General features: G+C 43.6%; 1 protein-coding gene across 1 annotated transcript in view; it reads left to right on the top strand.

The window, feature by feature from the left end:
• Window positions 1-930: 930 nt before the first annotated feature.
• The window catches only part of ST3GAL5 (ST3 beta-galactoside alpha-2,3-sialyltransferase 5), a 52,945-nt gene continuing 36,290 nt past the window's right edge, over window positions 931-17,585 (top strand). The window contains exon 1 of the mRNA XM_065422878.1: window positions 931-1,039. Within this exon, the coding sequence (XP_065278950.1) occupies window positions 997-1,039 (43 nt within the window). The 5' untranslated portion in view covers window positions 931-996. The remainder of the gene's footprint in view (window positions 1,040-17,585) is intronic.

The following is a 17,585-nucleotide window of genomic DNA, read 5'->3' as shown; positions in this document are numbered from 1 at the left end:
TACTAACACTTCCCTGTCTCTTGGAAACATGAACCAAATATAAACTAAAGACTTAAAAACTGGAAAGGAAAAGAACCAAACATGTATTATTTCTAAAAAAACTTATGATTTTAAAGCCAAGCTCATGTTCCCCCCCCCACCCCGACCTGCCATGATTTTTGAACACCTGAGGCTGACAATACTGCGTGCACAGACATAAATACAGTAAGTGCTCCAGGTTCAAAGGCTCTGCCTGTGCATCACAGTCCTCTGCTGGGAGAAGACAAGTACCGTATTACCACTAATGAATGCTGAAGACGGGTCTACTGTACACTTAAAACCTGACACGGGCATAGTCATGTCAGCCAGGAGCGTTGAAAAAAACGGCACCCACCATCAACCCAGCGAGACCAACAAAACCCTCGGTCTGGATGCAACAATGCCCACAGAAGAGTGCTTCTGTCTGCACCGCGAGCGTCACAGGGGGAGGTTGCGTCCACACCAGCAGAACTCCCGCTGGCGATCGCCGCCTCTACCAGGGGGCTCTGTAGTGTAGACGTCTCCCGAGGGCGCTTGTCCTTCAGTGCAAAGGCAGGAGGGCTGCGCAGCTGTTTAGCGGGCGTCCCACCGGGGCAGGGATCCGCTCTGCTAGGGACGCCGGGGTGGGGGTTCGAATCCTTTGCCGGGGGAGGCCACTCGCCTGCCTCTGCCCCACGAGAAGTGCCCCGGGTGGCGGGGCCGCCCCATGTCTATGGGGAAGAGCCCCTCAGCCGCCCCAGGGGTCTACTGCCCTGTCCTGTGTCCCTTCCCCTCACGGCCTGGCTCCCTCGTCCTCCCCCGACCCACGGCCCCCTCCCCTTCTCCGCCGCAGAGTCGGCGCGGTGCGATTGGCTGGGCCGCCCCACGTGTCGCGTGCCCGCAGCCGAGCGGCTGCCCGAGCCGGTTACCGCGGAGCCCAGTGCAACCGCGGACGGAGCGGAGCTGGGGCTGCCGGGCGCTTTGCTTCGCTTCCCCCCCATGCAGAGGAAACGCGACGAGGCCGGCGCGAAGCCCAGCGCAGGTAGGGGCTGGGAAGGGGGCCGCGGGGGCGGAGCGGCGGGGCCTGCAGGGGCGGGATGAGCTGGGGGGTAGGTCGCGGGGGGCTGTGGCGGGTTATGGGTAGGGTGACCAGATGTCCCGATTTTATAGGGACAGTCCCAATTTTTGGGTATTTTTCTTATATAGGCTCCTATTACCCCCCACCCCCGTCCCAATTTTTCACACTTGCTGTCTGGTCACCCTAGTTATGGGGCATGGGGGGCGGGGCTGTGTTTGAGGTTGTTGGGGGTCTGTGGGGGTGTATTGGTTGCCAGTGGGGGGTTCTGGGGAGAGTTTTGGTAGGGGATGTAGGGGGCTGGGCTGGTGTTTTTAGGGTACGTTGGGGGGCCTGTAGGTGGTTATGTGGGGGTTGGGTATTGGTTGCCTTAGGGTTATGGGGTGGTTTTGAAGGGGATATTTTGGGGTGTGAAGGGCGTTATGGGGGTTGGTGGGGGTATTTTGGGGGTTCTGTGAGCGGTTACAGGAGTGTTGGCTGGGAGTATTAGTTGCCTGTAGGAGGCTGTGGGCACGTTGGTTCTGGGGTGGTGGTAGGTCTGTAGGGGATGTTATGGGGTCTGTAGGCGGTTATTGGGCAGGTTTGGGTGCGAGGGTGGTGTTCAGAAACTTTGTAAGGAAATGTTATGGGCAGAATTCAGTTAGGGATGGATTTTTCAGTACTCTGGCAAGTCTGAAAATATCTTGTTTTGGGTTGAACTGAAAACAAATTTTTTATAATTTCTTTGGGCATATACAAAAAATCAGGAAACATTTCTAGTTGGGTCGAATGAAACACTTTCTTCAAGCCAACTCGTATCTTTTTTGTTTTGATTTCAGGCATTTTTTTTAAGGGATGACTGTACTCACAAAACCAGGGAGGGGGAGATTGAGGTGGTGGCTGGTGGTGCTCCCCTTATTACTTGGGATGTGGGAGACCCAAGTTCTATTCTGCTCTCTCTGAATTTGGGTTGTTTACATTGCAGAGAGTGCCCTAACCACTGAGCTGGATGTTCTGGTGTGGGTCTCTCTCCTGTTGAAACTGTTTCATTCTGTTTAAATAGTCCTCAAATCAGGGATTGAACTTGGATCTCCCATCTCCTGTGAGTGCCCTACACCCCTGGGCTATAAAGGCATTCTCATTCTCTTTCCCTGGTCCAATTGTTCATTGTCATTCATACTATCAATTCATAGTTATTCATAATGACAGTGGGCCAGGGAAAGGGAATGAGTCTATGGCTCCACAGGGGTTAGGGCATTCACCCAGGATGTGGGAGACCCAACTTCAATCACTGCTCCAATGATTGATTAATTATCTAGATTGAGACCCCCCCACCACACCAGACTATCCAGCCCAGTGGGTAGGGCACTCTCCTACAGTCCCAGGTGAGTACACTAACCATTGGACTAAACTTTATAAAGGGGGCACCCCCCACCCCTTCCTTCAGCTGTTTTGTTACTCCAACCTGAAAAAAATGACGTTTTGGTAATGTCAAAGCAGTTTTGACCAAACCAAAAAAAAAAAAAAATTTGGTGAATTTGACACGAATTCACTAATAGTTTTGGGTCAGCTGAAATTCTCCCCCCCCCCCTCCCCCGCTCTAGTTACATAGTTTTTGGGAAGGTTTTGGTGCTGTGAGGTGGTCGGAGAGTTTGTATGGGATGTTACCGGGTTTGTATGGGGTTATGGAAGTGTTGTGTGGGGTCTGTTGGGTTAGGGAAGGACTGGGGAGGGTTATTGAAGAAGTTTTGATGTTGGTGGCTAATAATGAAGGTTTGGAGATTTTGGAAATGGGGTAGTGTTGGGGTACTTGGTAAGACGGGGAGAAGAGGAGTGTTCTTAGAAGGGATGGATTGCAGGGGATTTGGTTTTGGAGAGGGCAGTTTGTGAGAAGTGGTTTATTTGGTTCAGAGGAAGGGAAAATCCTGTTTATGGGGTAAATTTACCTCTTTAAATGGATCAAGTTCTCAGCTGTACCATCCCTGGTACCTGCTATATTCAATCACACAAGCTGGAACTAGCTGTGGGGTCTTCTAAACCCCATTTTTGCTATTGTAAGTGACCAAGCTGCATAGCTGGAACACACCCAGTTGAATGGGTGATGGTGCAGTAAGGGGCTGCCATAGTGCTGGCCACAAAACCCCAAAGTACCAGTATTGGGGGCATATCCTACTGAATAGGAGCTTCTCATTTAAATTGTGGAAGCTGCAGCAAACTTGATTTGGGGTTCTGTTGCCCAACCAGGAGTGACAGGTTTCAGAGTAGCAGCCGTGTTAGTCTGTATCCGCAAAAATAACAGGAGTACTTGTGGCACCTTAGAGACTAACAAATTTATTAGAGCATAAGCTTTCGTGGGCTACAACCCACTTCTTCGGATGCATATAGAGTGAAACATATATTGAGGAGATATATATACACACATACAGAGAGCATGAACAGGTGGGAGTTGTCTTACCAAGTCTGAGAGGCCAATTAAGTAAGAGGAAAAAAAACTTTTGAAGTGATAATCAAGATATCAAACTGTCTGTACTGGGCTATCTTGATTATCACTTCAAAAGTTTTTTTTCTCTTACTTAATTGGCCTCTCAGACTTGGTAAGACAACTCCCACCTGTTCATGCTCTCTGTATGTGTGTGTATATATATCTCCTCAATATATGTTTCACTCTATATGCATCCGAAGAAGTGGGTTGTAGCCCACGAAAGCTTATGCTCTAATAAATTTGTTAGTCTCTAAGGTGCCACAAGTACTCCTGTTATTTTAACCAGGAGTGAGTGGGTGGAACACGTAGACTATATAATTGTCTGTGCTGCATGCTTTGCCATTAAAATAAATAAAATCCTATCCTGTTGCATCATTTCTCTCTTTGTCGTGTGGTCTGATGCTCTAAATTGGGTTAAGTATCAGCGGGGTAGCCGTGTTAGTCTGAATCTGTAAAAAGCAACAGAGGGTCCTGTGGCACCTTTAAGACTAACAGAAGTATTGGGAGCATAAGCTTTCGTGGGTAAGAACCTCACTTCAAGTGCCACAGGACCCTCTGTTGCTTTTTATAAATTGGGTTGAGGATCTACTAGAAACTGAAAGAGATTAAATGGCTTTCAAAATGAAAGAGTAATTTACAAAACCTTTCGCCGTAAAAGATAGCAAAACTTTAAAAACTGCCTTTAATCTAGAGCGAGGAAGGCTTTCTCCAAATGATAGACATGTGCCAAGATTGTGGATGTGAGTCCGTAACAGATGGTGGAAACCAGTTGTCTTTCTCAGCACTATTTTTGAGAAGAGAATTTTTTTTGGCTTACGTTGTTTTGGGTTTCCCCTGAAACATATATATTTACATTTGAGTGTGTGGTTTGTGTGTATTTTTGCTGCTGTAATTTGAAGCAGTAAAGAGGCAAGGCGGAAAGAAATAGCTTCTTCTGCTATTAAAACACATTTCCCTGACCCTGGCCTTGGCCCTCTTTAGTAGTCAGGGCCAGCCTTACAAAGCCTTGTGATGTGAACAACCACCCAGGGTGCTGTAGTCAGGGGAGTGCTGTCTGAGTGCTGCAAGCTGGCGGGCCTGGGCTTCTGGAGCAGGGTGAGTGTGGGTGAACCCGGGGCTGGAGCCCCTGGGCAGGGGGTGGGCAATGCTGCCCTGAGCTGCCAGCCTGGTGGGGAGACACAGGCAGCAGGGCTCGCCCCTGCGGAGCCACTGGGCCAGCCCCTGGGTCCTCCCTTCCTGTGGGTATGGGTGGTGTCTGCGCACCCACTCTCCTCCTGCTAGGTCTTCAGAGGGTGCATGGCCAGGGGAGCCCCGGACTCCTCCCTGTTCAGCCTGGCTGGGCTCCGGGGCCAGGAGCTGGCCCTTGTGCTCTGAGCCCCACGGTGCTGTACTCAAACTCAAAGAAAGGGCTCCAAAATACAAGTTTGCCCCGGGGCTCCATTTTCTTCCCTAAGGCTGGCCTTGTTAATAGTACTCCAGGAAGATGGTAATTCTGCTTATCTTCTGCATTTTGCCATTCTAACTTACAATTGTAAAATGCTACTTTGGACCTTTTAAAATTGTGAGGGTAGGGGAGAAATGTTTAAGAATTTCTTTTGGGAAAACAACCTTTTTCTTCCTGGATGATGATTTCTGTTTTTTCAACTCAGAAGTTGTAAGGGTGATCAAAATGTGTGTGTGCTTCTTTATTCTGCCACATTTAAAGAGATATTGTAAGGGTTAGAAATGTATTTGTGTGTTGCAAATGGAAATTTAGGTTAATAAAAATGAACAGTTAAAACGTCTAATTTGATTAACTATTCATTTGGGTTTTTTATTTATATTTTTCTCTGGACAGTGAACATGGACTAATTGGCTTCAATTTCAGGCTCTTACATGCTGAGACTTAGTGTTTGGGTTGCAGATACTACAAGGAAATATTTATATTTAAAATACTCTCTGTTGGACTTAAAAAGAGAGATAATGGAAATGTTTCTCATGGCCTTAGCTTTTGTAAAAACTTATTTTATGTACCTAAATTTTGAGCTAAATTCTGATAATGATACTCTAAACTTAGACTAGCCCTGGGCTTAGGTCTCCAATTATATGTGGTGTCTATGGCATAGTTGAATAAATTTGGTTTACAAATAACATTGTGGGTTGTGGGGGGTGTTGTGGATAGTTTAACTCAAGCACAGCGTTCACACCGACCTAATATGCTGTAAGACTCTTTAAGTAAAATCTGGTGGTAAAATATTTATCTGAGGTCTAAGGAAGGTTGTCTCCCCCATGGGATTTAGAAGAACTGAATGTGGGCATTGGTGGTGGTTGTAAATTGGAAGTGAAAGCAAGTTTGTTTTGGCTTTTACGCTAGAAATAACAGATGCGACAGGCAACAGGTGTCAGGAGAATGGTTGTTTAGCTGAAAGTGTAGTTGAGGATACATGTTCAGTACTGTTTCAGCAATCAGAAATGGTACTGAACCTCTTCTATAATTTTGTGAAGCTCTTATTTTGTGTAATGTGGTAGAGACGATAAAGAAAAGCATTCCCTTTCTTAGGTGTCATCGATGCATGTTTTATTAAACAAATAAGGTGAGTGTCCCAACAGGTGGTTCATGTGTACAGGTGTCTGTAACCAGGTGTCCTATGGTCTTGACTACACAGAAATAGTTTTTTGGTATAACCTAAGGTGTGGTAATAATTAATACACTCATAACTTTACAAAATAGAACATATTATTTTTCTTCTTTTTAACTTTTATGCGAAAAGCCCTGCAGATTCAACACCTCCTATTGCTTAAACTTCTACACTGGAATTTCATTATCCCTAATCATGATCAAAGGTGGCATTTCCATTTTCTAAAAATTTTTGACATGTTTTCTGCAAATTATTTTTATTTTTTATTGATTTGATTTTTCCAAATACAACAAATACACCAACATACTATTTTCTTTTATAAAATGATTCTTTCTTGCCTCTGAAAAAGAAAGTGGACCAGTGCATTTGGAAAAAGGAAGACTTTACACTTAGTGTTCTCTTTCCTGTATTATTGACTTAGACTCTATGTTGTTATATTCATATGTTTCTTTTAATAAAGTCTGATAGTGGCATATAGAAAACTTACTGGGAAATGGAGATGCTCACACACCAAAAAGAAAGGGTTGTAGGTAAGAAATGAAGGAGGAAAAAAAAATTGTCTTCACCTCTCTGAGTAACTTCCAGGGTTGGGATTCCAACCAAGCTGCTGCCCTTGAACTGCATTGCTTCCCCTCCAACTTTCGTACTGACTTCTGACTACTTGGTGTCTTTGAACTTTTCAAGTCTTATAGCCACGTATAATGAAAATAGGCTTGGCACAATTTGATTTTTTTTGTAATTTTGATGGATAATATAGCAATGTTTTTATTTTTAAGCATTTTTTATTTTTATCCATTTAAATGTTCACAATTGTGCAAAATTATGGGTTTTAAGCATTTTCTTCAATTTTTATCAAATTAAATTTTCACAGTTGCGGAGAATTATGAGGGGTGTCAGACAATAGTTATGTAATGACTAGATGTTGAGATTTAGAAAGTTAAAGCTTTATAACTTAAATCAAAAATTGTCAACATCACATGTCAAAATATACAAAGTAACTATCTTTAAATCAAACTCTAGTTCTCCAGCTGCATTTTTCTTTCTTTGCCTATATGTAAATCTGGACGATCATCTATGGAAATATTTTTAATTGGTTTGTGTGCGTACAGTGAAAGCAACATTTACCAAATATTGGAAATAATTTCTCCAATAAGTTTTTTAAGGTTTAGCATGACTCAGTTTCCACACAAGCATTCATTTATTTGTCCAAAGGTCAGTTGGTGTTGGTTACATCCAAAATACAAATACAAGCACATATGCACTTGTATACCACATTCTAGCAACAATACAATTATAAACATTGGCAGCTACTCTCAACAGGAACAGGCCTAGGAGATACCTTTCCATCATGGCATGACTCCAAAGGGTTAAGGAAAAGCTCTGTCAAAGAAACCCCTAGAAAAACTTGCTGCTTATATACTATAATAAACAAGTGATGTCACTGCTCGTTATTGGACCTTTGCCAAAGCCAGATGAGGGAGTTTTAAGACTGAACACTGTACCTGATATCCAGTTAAGCATGTTTTCTTTGTTTCCATTACCTCAGCTTAACCTTAAATAAGATAATGCTGGTATTTCAAGGATCACTACAAGTTTAACACAAACAACTCTTCTTTCTCATGATTTCATTATATGTGGTCACATGCTTTGGGTTTATCGCCTATGCTAATATTCAAACTCAATTTAAAACCATAGTTCACCCAGTTCTAAAAGTTTCCAATAAAAATCTAATCCTTCCAAGCCTAATGTTAAAGAACAAAGAGATACCTGGAACACACACTTAAACAAAAATAGATCTGCAACTAGATTTCAAAAGGACAAACTTAAAAAAATTAAGGGAATTAGTTAGGGAAGTAGGCTGGACCGCAACTATCTGAAGCCTGCATCCCAAGCAATGGGAAAAAAAATCTTAGGGAAGCGTTGCAGGCCAAACTGGATGAGCAAGCATCTCAAAAGAGGTTATTAAGAGAGAGCCTATAAGGAATGGAAGATGGGAAGGATCAGCAAGGAAAGCTACCTTTTGGAAATCAGAAAGAGGAGAGAAAAATGAGAACTGCCAAAAGCCAAGCAGAGTTGGACCTTGCAAAGAAAATTAGAACAAATAGTTAAAGGTTCTATAGCCATTTATATAAAAAAAAAACAAGGAAAGAAGAAGTGGGACCGCTAAACACTGAGGATAGGGTGGAGATTAAGGATAATCTAGGCATGACCCAACACCTAAATGAATACCTTACCTTAATTTTTAATAAAGCTAGTGTAGCACTTAGGGGTAGTGGCAGGGTGGCTATTGGAATGAAGATATGGAAGTAGAAATTACCACATCTGAGGTGGAAGTCAAACTCAAACATCTTAATGGGATTAAATTGGGGGCCCCGGATAATCTCCATCCAAGAATATTAGAGCAACTGGCGCATGAAATTGCAAGCCCAATAGCAAGGATTTTTAAAGAATCTGTAAACTTGGCGGACATACCCTATAACGAGAGAATTGCTAATATAGTTCCTATTTTTAAGAAAGGGGAAAAAAGTGATCCAGGAAACTACAGGCCTGCAAGTAATTTGTTCCAAGACCTCAATTGTATGCAAGGCAAGGTCTTGGAGCAAATTTTGAAAGAGAAAGTAGTTAAGGACATGGAGGTATACGGGAATTTGGATAAAATACAGCATAGTTTTTCAATAGGTAGAGTGTGCCAGATGAACCTCATCTGCTTCTTTGAGAAGATAACTGATTTTTTTTAGACAAAGAAAATGCAGTAGATCTAATGTACCTGGATTTCAGTAAGGCATTTTGATACAGTTCCACATGGGAAATTATTAGTTAAATTGGAGAAGATGGGGATTTATATGAGAATTGAAAGGTGGGTAAGGGACTGGATAAAGGGAAGACTACAACGGGTCATGCTGAAAGGAGTCTAAGAAAGATTAATTCAAACTGGAAGAGGTGCAGAGAAGGGCTATTAGGATGATCTGAGAAATGGAAAACCTACCTTATGAGAGGAGACACTAAGAGCTTGGCTTGTTTAGCCTAACCAAAAGAAGGCTGAAGGGAGATATGATTGCTCTTGATAAATACATCAAAGGGATAAATACCAGTGAGGGAGAGGAGTTATTTAAATTGGGTGCCAAAGTGGACACAAGAACAAATGGATATAAACTGGCCATCAACAAGTTTAGGCTTGAAATAGACAAAGGTTTCTAACCATCAGAGGAGTGAAGTTCTGGAATAGTCTTCCAAGGGGAGCAGTGGGGCAAAAAACCTAACTGGCTTCAAGACTGAGTTTGATAAGTTTATGGAGGTGATGGTATGATGAGACTGCCTACAATGGCATGTAACTGATCTACGACTGCTAGCAGCAAATATCTCCGATGGCCAGTGATAGGACACTAGATAGGTAGGGCTCTGAGTTACTACAGAGAATTCTTTTCAAGGTGTCTGGCTGGTGGATCTTGCCTACATGCTCAGGTCTAACTGATCTCCATATTTTGGGGTGGGTAAGGAATTTCCCCCCAGGTCATATTGTCAGAAACCCTTTTTTTTTTTTTTTTGCCTTCCTCTTCAGCATGGAGCCTGGGACACTTGCAGATTTAAATGTCTTTAAATCATGATTTGAGGACTTCAGTGACTCAGCCAGAGGTTGGGGTCTATTACAGGAGTGGGTGGGTGAGGTTCTGTGGTCTGCAGTGTGCAAGAGGTCAGACTAAGGCCAGATGGGACCATCGTGTTCATCTAAAGTCTAAGAATCTGAGTTTAACTACACTGTGTAGAGGCCAAGTTGTAGATCGGGGAGAGCAAACTACTGCCCGTGGGCTGGATCCAGACTTTCAATCCGGACCGCGGGATTGCCAGCTCTGTGGTGAAACAGGGCTAAGGCAGGCTCCCTGCCTGCCCTGGCCCGGCGCCGCTCCCAGAAGAGGCTGGCACCACGTTCCTGCAGTCCCTGGTGGGGAGGGGGAGGGCTCTGTGCGCTGCCCTTGCCTGCAGGCACCGCCCCCCACAGCTCCCATTGGCCGGGAACGGGGAACCGCGGCCAATGGGAGCTTTGAGGGTGGTACCCACTGGCGAGGGCAGCGTGTGGAGGCGCCGCCTTACCCACCCCACCCCAAGGAGCCACTGCCGGACATGCTGGCCACTTCTGGGAGCAGGGGCCAGGGCAGTCAGGGAGCCTGCCTTAGCCCCGCTGCGTGCCGCTGCCACCCTGGAGCCGCTTGAGGTAAGTGGCGGTGGGCCGGAGCCCATACCCCAAACCCCTCCTGCACCAACTCCCTGCCCTGAGTGCCCTAATCCTCTGTCTTGAGCCCCCTGCCGCACGCCTTCTGCACCCCAACCCCCTGCCCTGAGCACCCTGCCGCACCCTGCACCCCAACCCCTTGCCCTGAGACCCCTCCTGCACACCTGCCCTGAGCTCCCTGCCGCATCCTGTACTCCCTCCTGCAACCCAACCCCCTGCCCCAGCCCTACATTCATGGCCCTGCATACAATTTCCCCACCCAGATGTGGCCCTCGGGCCAAAAAGTTTGCCCACCCCTGTTGTAGATGCAGGTAGGGGTATCTAATTACAGAAGCTAAATCACCAAGAACATGATAAAACATGCATAAAATAACAGCTGAATAATATGAACAATCCAAGAGTCACATGGTGTTTAAAATTTTATTAGAGAATGTTTAAAAATAGATGATACAGAGTGTTTGAAACGTCAGTTATTAGTCATCGGGGGTAACATACAGAGTATAGGGGGATGTTAGTATTTTGATAATGGATAGCACATAGCACATACAGTCTGCAATATCCCCAATGGGGGGGGTATACGGTGGGTGAAATCAAGGTACAGTCAACAAGCAGTGGGGGTACATCACTCATACATGAGTTACAGGCAATCATGGGTATAAATAAGCGGGCAGGGTAATGAGGATAGGATGACCCTCATATGGTGAAGTTCGGTTCGGTGGGTTCAGGGCTCAGGGGATAAGGTCCAACAGAGGAAGTCTGCAGAGTTGAATGCAAAAGAAACTCTGCAGCAAGAAATTCCACAGCCTTTCCAAAATTCCCTGAACACTTCTGTTGTTTTAGAATCATAGAAGATTAGGGTTGGAAGAGACCTCAGGAGGTCATCTAGTCCAATCTCCTGCTCAAAGCAGGATCAACATCAACTAATTCATTCCACTAATTCATTTGTTAAGCCATGCCTTAAAAACCTCTAAGGATGGAGATTCCACCACCTCCCTAGGAAACCCATTCCAGTGCTTCACCATCCTCCTAGTGAAATAGTGTTTCCTAATATCCAACCTAGACCTTCCCCACTGCAACTTGAGACCATTGCTTCTTGTTCCATCATCTGCCACCACTGAGAACAGCTGAGCTCCATCCTCTTTGGAACCCCCCTTCAGCTTAAGCTTTGTCTGATGAGTTCATTGTGTGACCTTTGAGGAATTGAACAGTCTCACTTCTTATTTTTTTGGCATTGCTGCCAGTGTTATGTTAGTGTAGTGTAGTTTTGTAACTTAAGTCTTCCCGTGTGTTAGGTTAACCTCATTTTCGGAATGGCTAACCTCAGTGATAAAGGCGCATGTTAAATAGCAGAGAGTACTTCAAATAGATACTTCGTGTTTTTTTTTTTTTTTTTTTAATTATAACAGTCCAACTGATGGATAGGAGAGTTTGAATGGTTGATTTTGAGCATAGTAGGTTTTGGCGGGTCCTCTTTTATACCCATTCTATTCATATTACACAGTCAGAGCTGCCACAATTATTCTCTGTAGAGTTTGCAGTTCAGCAGGGAGCCTCAGAGTGTTAACAACTTTGGACATTTGTCTAAGGGTACGTCTTCACTACCCACCGTATCGGCGGGTAGCAATCGATTTATCCGGGATCGATATATCGCGTCTTGTTAAGACGCGATATATCGATCCCCGAATGCGCTCACCGTCGACTCCGGAACTCCACCCGAGCGAGTGGTGGTAGTGCAGTCGACGGGGGAGCCGCGGCCGTCGATCCCGCGCCATGTGGACCCCAGGTAATTTGATCTAAGATACTTCGACTTCAGCTACGCTATTCGCGTAGCTGAAGTTGTGTATCTTAGATCGATCCCCCCCCCCCAGTGTAGACAAGCCCTAACTTTCAAAATCTGTCCTTTGTAACTCATGTGAAGGCAGTGCAATAATTCGTCACTATGAGAAGTGGAGAGAGATCACCTTGTATAATTAAAGATTCATTACCATACTGTTCTGTTGCTAGACAAGAATGGTTGCCTGTTTTTGTACTAGCAAAATTAGTATCTGTGTTACAATTACTAGCACCATGGCTGTGTCTACAGAAAATTTTAAAAAAAATCAGAACCATAATTTTTCACTGGTAGTAGTAAGAGTGGACATTGTAGTGTAAAGAGGGTGCAGGCATTTTTATTACTGTGTCCTCTAACCAACGGGGGCCAGTGTCCTGCCCACAGCTTCCACTGTTGCTATCATTGGTGATGACTATGCACCTGATTTATTTATTTTTGTGGGGGTCAGTATAAACATGGTGTTAAGAATTCTGTGTATGTGTCCACTGATCGTTACCGTCCATGCCATGATGAGGGAAAACATTGAAGCTGCTTCTAAACTGCTCCTCTCCTGCAAGCCCAAATGGAGATTTAGCCTTGTCTAACCTAGGCTCACTTCTTTAAAAACTCCCATCACTGGTTCAGCTTCACTGGTTGTAGCAACAGTGCACTACTTGTAGAAGAGACTCCAGGAGGCTGCTGGCATTCTAAGCACTGCCAGGTAGACCGGCTCTGAACAGTGTTAGATGTCATAGTGCTTTGAATGCCCCGAGCTGCCTGGAGGCTTATTTATACTAACACTTTCTCACCTTGCTACTGCTAGTGTAGTTAAGAACATAAAAATGGCATACTGCATCAGAACAAAGGTCCATCTAGTCCAGTATCCTTTCTTCTGACAATGGCCACTGCTAAATGCCTCAGAGTGAACAGAACAGGGCAATTTATCGAGTGATCCGTTCCTTGTTGTCCGTTCCCAGCTTCTAGCAGTCAGAGGTTTAGGGATACCCAGACCAAGGAGTTGTGTCCTTCACCATCTTGGCCAATAGCTATTGATGGACCTATCCTCCAGGAACTTATCTAATTCTCTTTTGAATCCAGTTATATACTCTTGGCCTTCACAACATCCCTGGCAACGCATTCCACAGGGTGATTGTGCGTTGTGTGAAGAAGTACTTCCTTATGTTTCTAAACCTGCTGTCTATTAATTTCATTGGGTGTCCCTTGATTCTTGTGTTATGTGAAGGGGGAGAACACTTCCCCCCCCCCACTTTCTCTACTCTACTCCACTCTTTTTTCACTTTCTCCACTCCATAATTTTATAGACCTCTGTCATATCCTCCCCTCAAACTTTTCCAAGATGAACATTGCAGACTTTTTAGTCTCTCTTCCTATGGAAGCTGTTTCATACCCCTAATCATTTTTGTTGCCCTTCTCTGTACTTTTTCCAATTCTAATATATATTTTTTGAGATGGGGCAGCCAGAACTGCACACAGTATTCAAGATGCAGGCATACCATGGATTTCTATAGTGTCATTATATTTTGTCTTATTATCTATCCCTTTCCTAACTGTTGAACTGGTAGTGGCAATGAAGGAAAAATTTTAAGAAACATAGGGTAGTTAAATCAAAAAGGAATCCTATGAAAAGTAGAAACATGGACATATTGCTGAGGAGGAGTACAAAAGAATAGCACAAGCATGTATGGACAGAATCAAAAAGACTAAGGCACAAAATGAGGTACAATTATCAGAGGGTATAAAGCAATAAGAAGATTCCATAAATACATTAGGAGCAAGAGAAAGACAAAGGAAAGTGTTGGTCTTCTACTTAGTGGGGAAGGATAGCTAATAATGGATAACATCAAGGAGACTGATGTGTTTAATGGCTGTTTTACTTCAGTCTTCACTAAACAGGTTAATGATGACCAGATACTTAACACAATTAATATTAACAACAAGGGGGAAGTAACACAAAGCAAAATAGGGAAAGAACAGGTTAAAGAATATTTAGATAAATTGGATGTATTCAAGTCAGCAGGGCCCATTAAAATTCATCGTAGGGTACTTAAGGAACTAGCTGAAGCAATCTTGGAACCATCAGCAATTATCTTTGAAAACCTCATGAAAGATGAGTGAGGTCGCAGAAGACTGGAAAAGGGCAAACATAGTACCTAACTTTAAAAAGGGGAACAAAGACCTAGGGAATTATAGACCAGTCAGCCCAACTTCAATATCTGGAAAGATACTAGAACAAATTATTAAACAGTTAATTTGTAAGCACCTAGAAGTTAATAGGGTTCAAAGAAATAGCCAGCATGGTTTTTTTCAAAAACAAAACATGCCAAACCAACCCAATTTCCTTCTTTGATAGGGTTACTGGCCTAATGGATAGTAGTGATGATATATCTTGATTTTACTAAGGCTTTTTATACAGTCCCACATGACATTCTTATAAGCAAACTGGGGAAATGTGGTTTAGCTGAAATTTATATAAAGTGGGTGTGACCTGAACAGAATCCCATTGCAAGAGATTCACTGGTATCTGGTGGTGATTTTCAGCTGGCCTGACCCATTCATTGTGTCCCAATTCACTAGTGTTCTAACTATATCTGATGTGTGTTGCGAATTATACCTATAGGTCACGCGCAGTTCGAATCTAGGCTGAGGCACATAAACAAATCCATGACTGCAGAGTATCCAAAGATAACAGGTTTATTACGCCCGAGCGTGGTGCCCCCCTGCTAATCAGGAAGGGACCCAAAATGGAGGTTGCACAAAGATTATATACCTTTAAGCAAGGCATGCTGCCCTCGTGCATCGTAAGCCTTAGCCAATAAACAAGCCCTTTTCTTATCTACCACCTATTCCTGCTAGGCCCTTGCCCGTGCTGCCTAGGGTTGCAACTACTTAGGCATGCGGTTAGCTTTTTCCCCTGTTGCCCTTATCTCTTTGTGTCCAGATGTCCCCCTTCCTCCCCCCTTGTCTCCTGGTACGCGATGTGCTTGCTTCTAGCTAAGGGCGGACCCAAACCAAAATGGAGTTACATAAGCAAACTTTCCTTAACATGTGTCATGTAAGGTATCACTGGAAAACTAATAACCCACTGATCATTAATGTTCTTGCATGGTGTATGTACAGTATATGCCCAAGGGGCCATACAAATATGAAGGCAATGTGGAACTAAAATGTGTTTATGAGCTACATCTGGGGAATGGGTAAACAGGTGGTTTCAGAGCCAATTAGCAATCATGTGTCAAGTGGTCATTCATTTGCATTGGCGAGAGCACGAAAGGATCAATTTGTATTTTAGAAAGCACCAGTGAGGGAAGAAGCCAGCATGGAACTTCCTTCGCCACGAGACTCCGTGTCTCCTTCCTCATAGCTTGAATGCACTTTATTTTGGGGGATAACCTTCTGAAGAATCCATTTCAGAGGTTCACTGGACTATAAAAGAGAGGGGCAACAAACCCCAAGTTCTCTCTCTGCTAAGACAAAGAGCACTTTGGACTTTGAGAGAGATTCAGACCGGAGAGGTGGTCAGCCATCTTGCTGTAAGATAGTATGGTAAGAATCTTACCTTGTACAAAGACTAGTTGGATTAAGTATTAATTTCTAGAAAGTGTTTTTCATTTTTATTTGCATGTAACTCTGTCCTTGAACTCACTTAAAATCCTATTACCACTTGTTAATAAACTTGCTGTACTTTTAATCTAAACCAACCTGTTGCTGTGTTTGAATTGAAGTGCTTAACTAACTCCAGTTAAAGAGATAAGCTGTGCATTTTGTCTCTTTAGAGGAGCAAACAAACCACCTTCTTCTGAATGATCCAGGAAAGGGCTGGACATTACAGAGCACATGGTTTGGGGAAAATTTGGAACTGGGGGGTGTTGGGGTCATCTTGCCAGGTGTAACCAAGGCTGTTGGAGGACAGAGTGTGGCTGTGGTGAAACAAGCAGGCTGTTGAAGTCAGAGCTTCTGGGGCTGCTTGTCACACAGACACTCAGTACATGCTTGTATGCTGGCTGGGAGAGTCCATACAAGGGAGCTACAGCAGCAGAGTATTTTAAGGCACCCAGAATTACAGGGAAGTTGATGACACAACCCCTCATTAGTTTGTATTACATTGCAGAATGTGACTGTGGGTGTATAAGTGGTTGAAAGACTGTATTCAGAGTAGTTATCAGTGGTTCACAATATGGGAATACTTATCTAGTGGGGTTCCTCGTGGGTCGATCCTTGGTCTGGTACTAGTCAATATTTTCATTAATGACTTGGACAATGGAGTGGAGAGTATGCTTATAAAATTTGCAAATGACACCAAGCTGGGAGAGGTTGCAAGCATTTTGGAGGCCAGGATTAGAATTCAAAACAACCTTGACAAATTGGAGAATTAGCCTGAAATCATCAAGATGAAATTCAATAAAGATAAGTGCAAAGTACTTTAGAAAGGAAAAATCAAATATACAACTACAAAATGTGGAATAACTGGCTAGGTGGTAGTACTGCTGAAAAGGATCCGTGGTTTATAGTGGATTACAAATTGAATGAGTCTGTGGTGCATTTGTGAAAAAGGCTAATATCCTGGAATATATTAACAGGAATGTCATATGAGAGACACAGGAGATAATTGTCCCGCTCTACTTGGCACTGGTGAGGCTTCAGCTGGAGTATTGTGTTCAGTTCTAGGTGCCACACTTTAGAAAAAATGTGGACAAATTGGAGGAAGTCAAGAGGAGAATAACAAAAATGAGAAAAAGTTTAGAAAATGTGACCTATGAGGAAAGGTTATATTCAGTTTTGAGAAAAGAAGATTGAAGGGAGGACCTGAAAACATTATTCAGATACATCAAGTGATAGTATAAAGAAGTCTGTGATCAATTTTTCTCCATATCCATTGAAAGTAGGACAAGAAGTAATGGACTTAAACTGCAGCAAGGGAAATTTAAGTTAGATATTAGGAAAAACTTCCAAACTACAAGGCTAATTAAGCTCTGGAAAAGGCTTCCAAGGGAAGTTGTGGAATCCTCATCTTTGGAGGTTTAGTAGGTTGGACAAACACTTGTTGTCAAGGATGGTCTAGATATACTTGGTCTGGCCCCTCAGCAAAGGGGGTTGGACTTGATGATTTCTCAGGGTCTCTTCCAGCCCTACATTTCTATGATTTCCTAGCTTCTGGGAAGGCCCACCTCCTTCAAACTCCATCTGCAGAGTCTTTCCCTGTGTTAGCCTGTCTCCCTAACAGCTTCTGACAATTGGCCTCTCTTCTCCTGAGAAGCTTTTATTAACTGTTTAGTGTTCTCTTGATCCCCAGGCTGACATACATACAAGGCTTGTAACTTGTTGGAGATACAATTTTCCCAATTGTCTTTTGTGTTTGTGCCTGGATGGTCTTATGT

The sequence above is a fragment of the Emys orbicularis genome, assembly GCF_028017835.1.
Source record: "Emys orbicularis isolate rEmyOrb1 chromosome 5 unlocalized genomic scaffold, rEmyOrb1.hap1 SUPER_5_unloc_1, whole genome shotgun sequence".
NCBI classification, from domain to species: Eukaryota; Metazoa; Chordata; order Testudines; family Emydidae; genus Emys; species Emys orbicularis.
The sequence above is the reverse complement of the archived record's forward strand: the minus strand, read 5'-3'. Positions and strand labels throughout refer to the sequence as shown.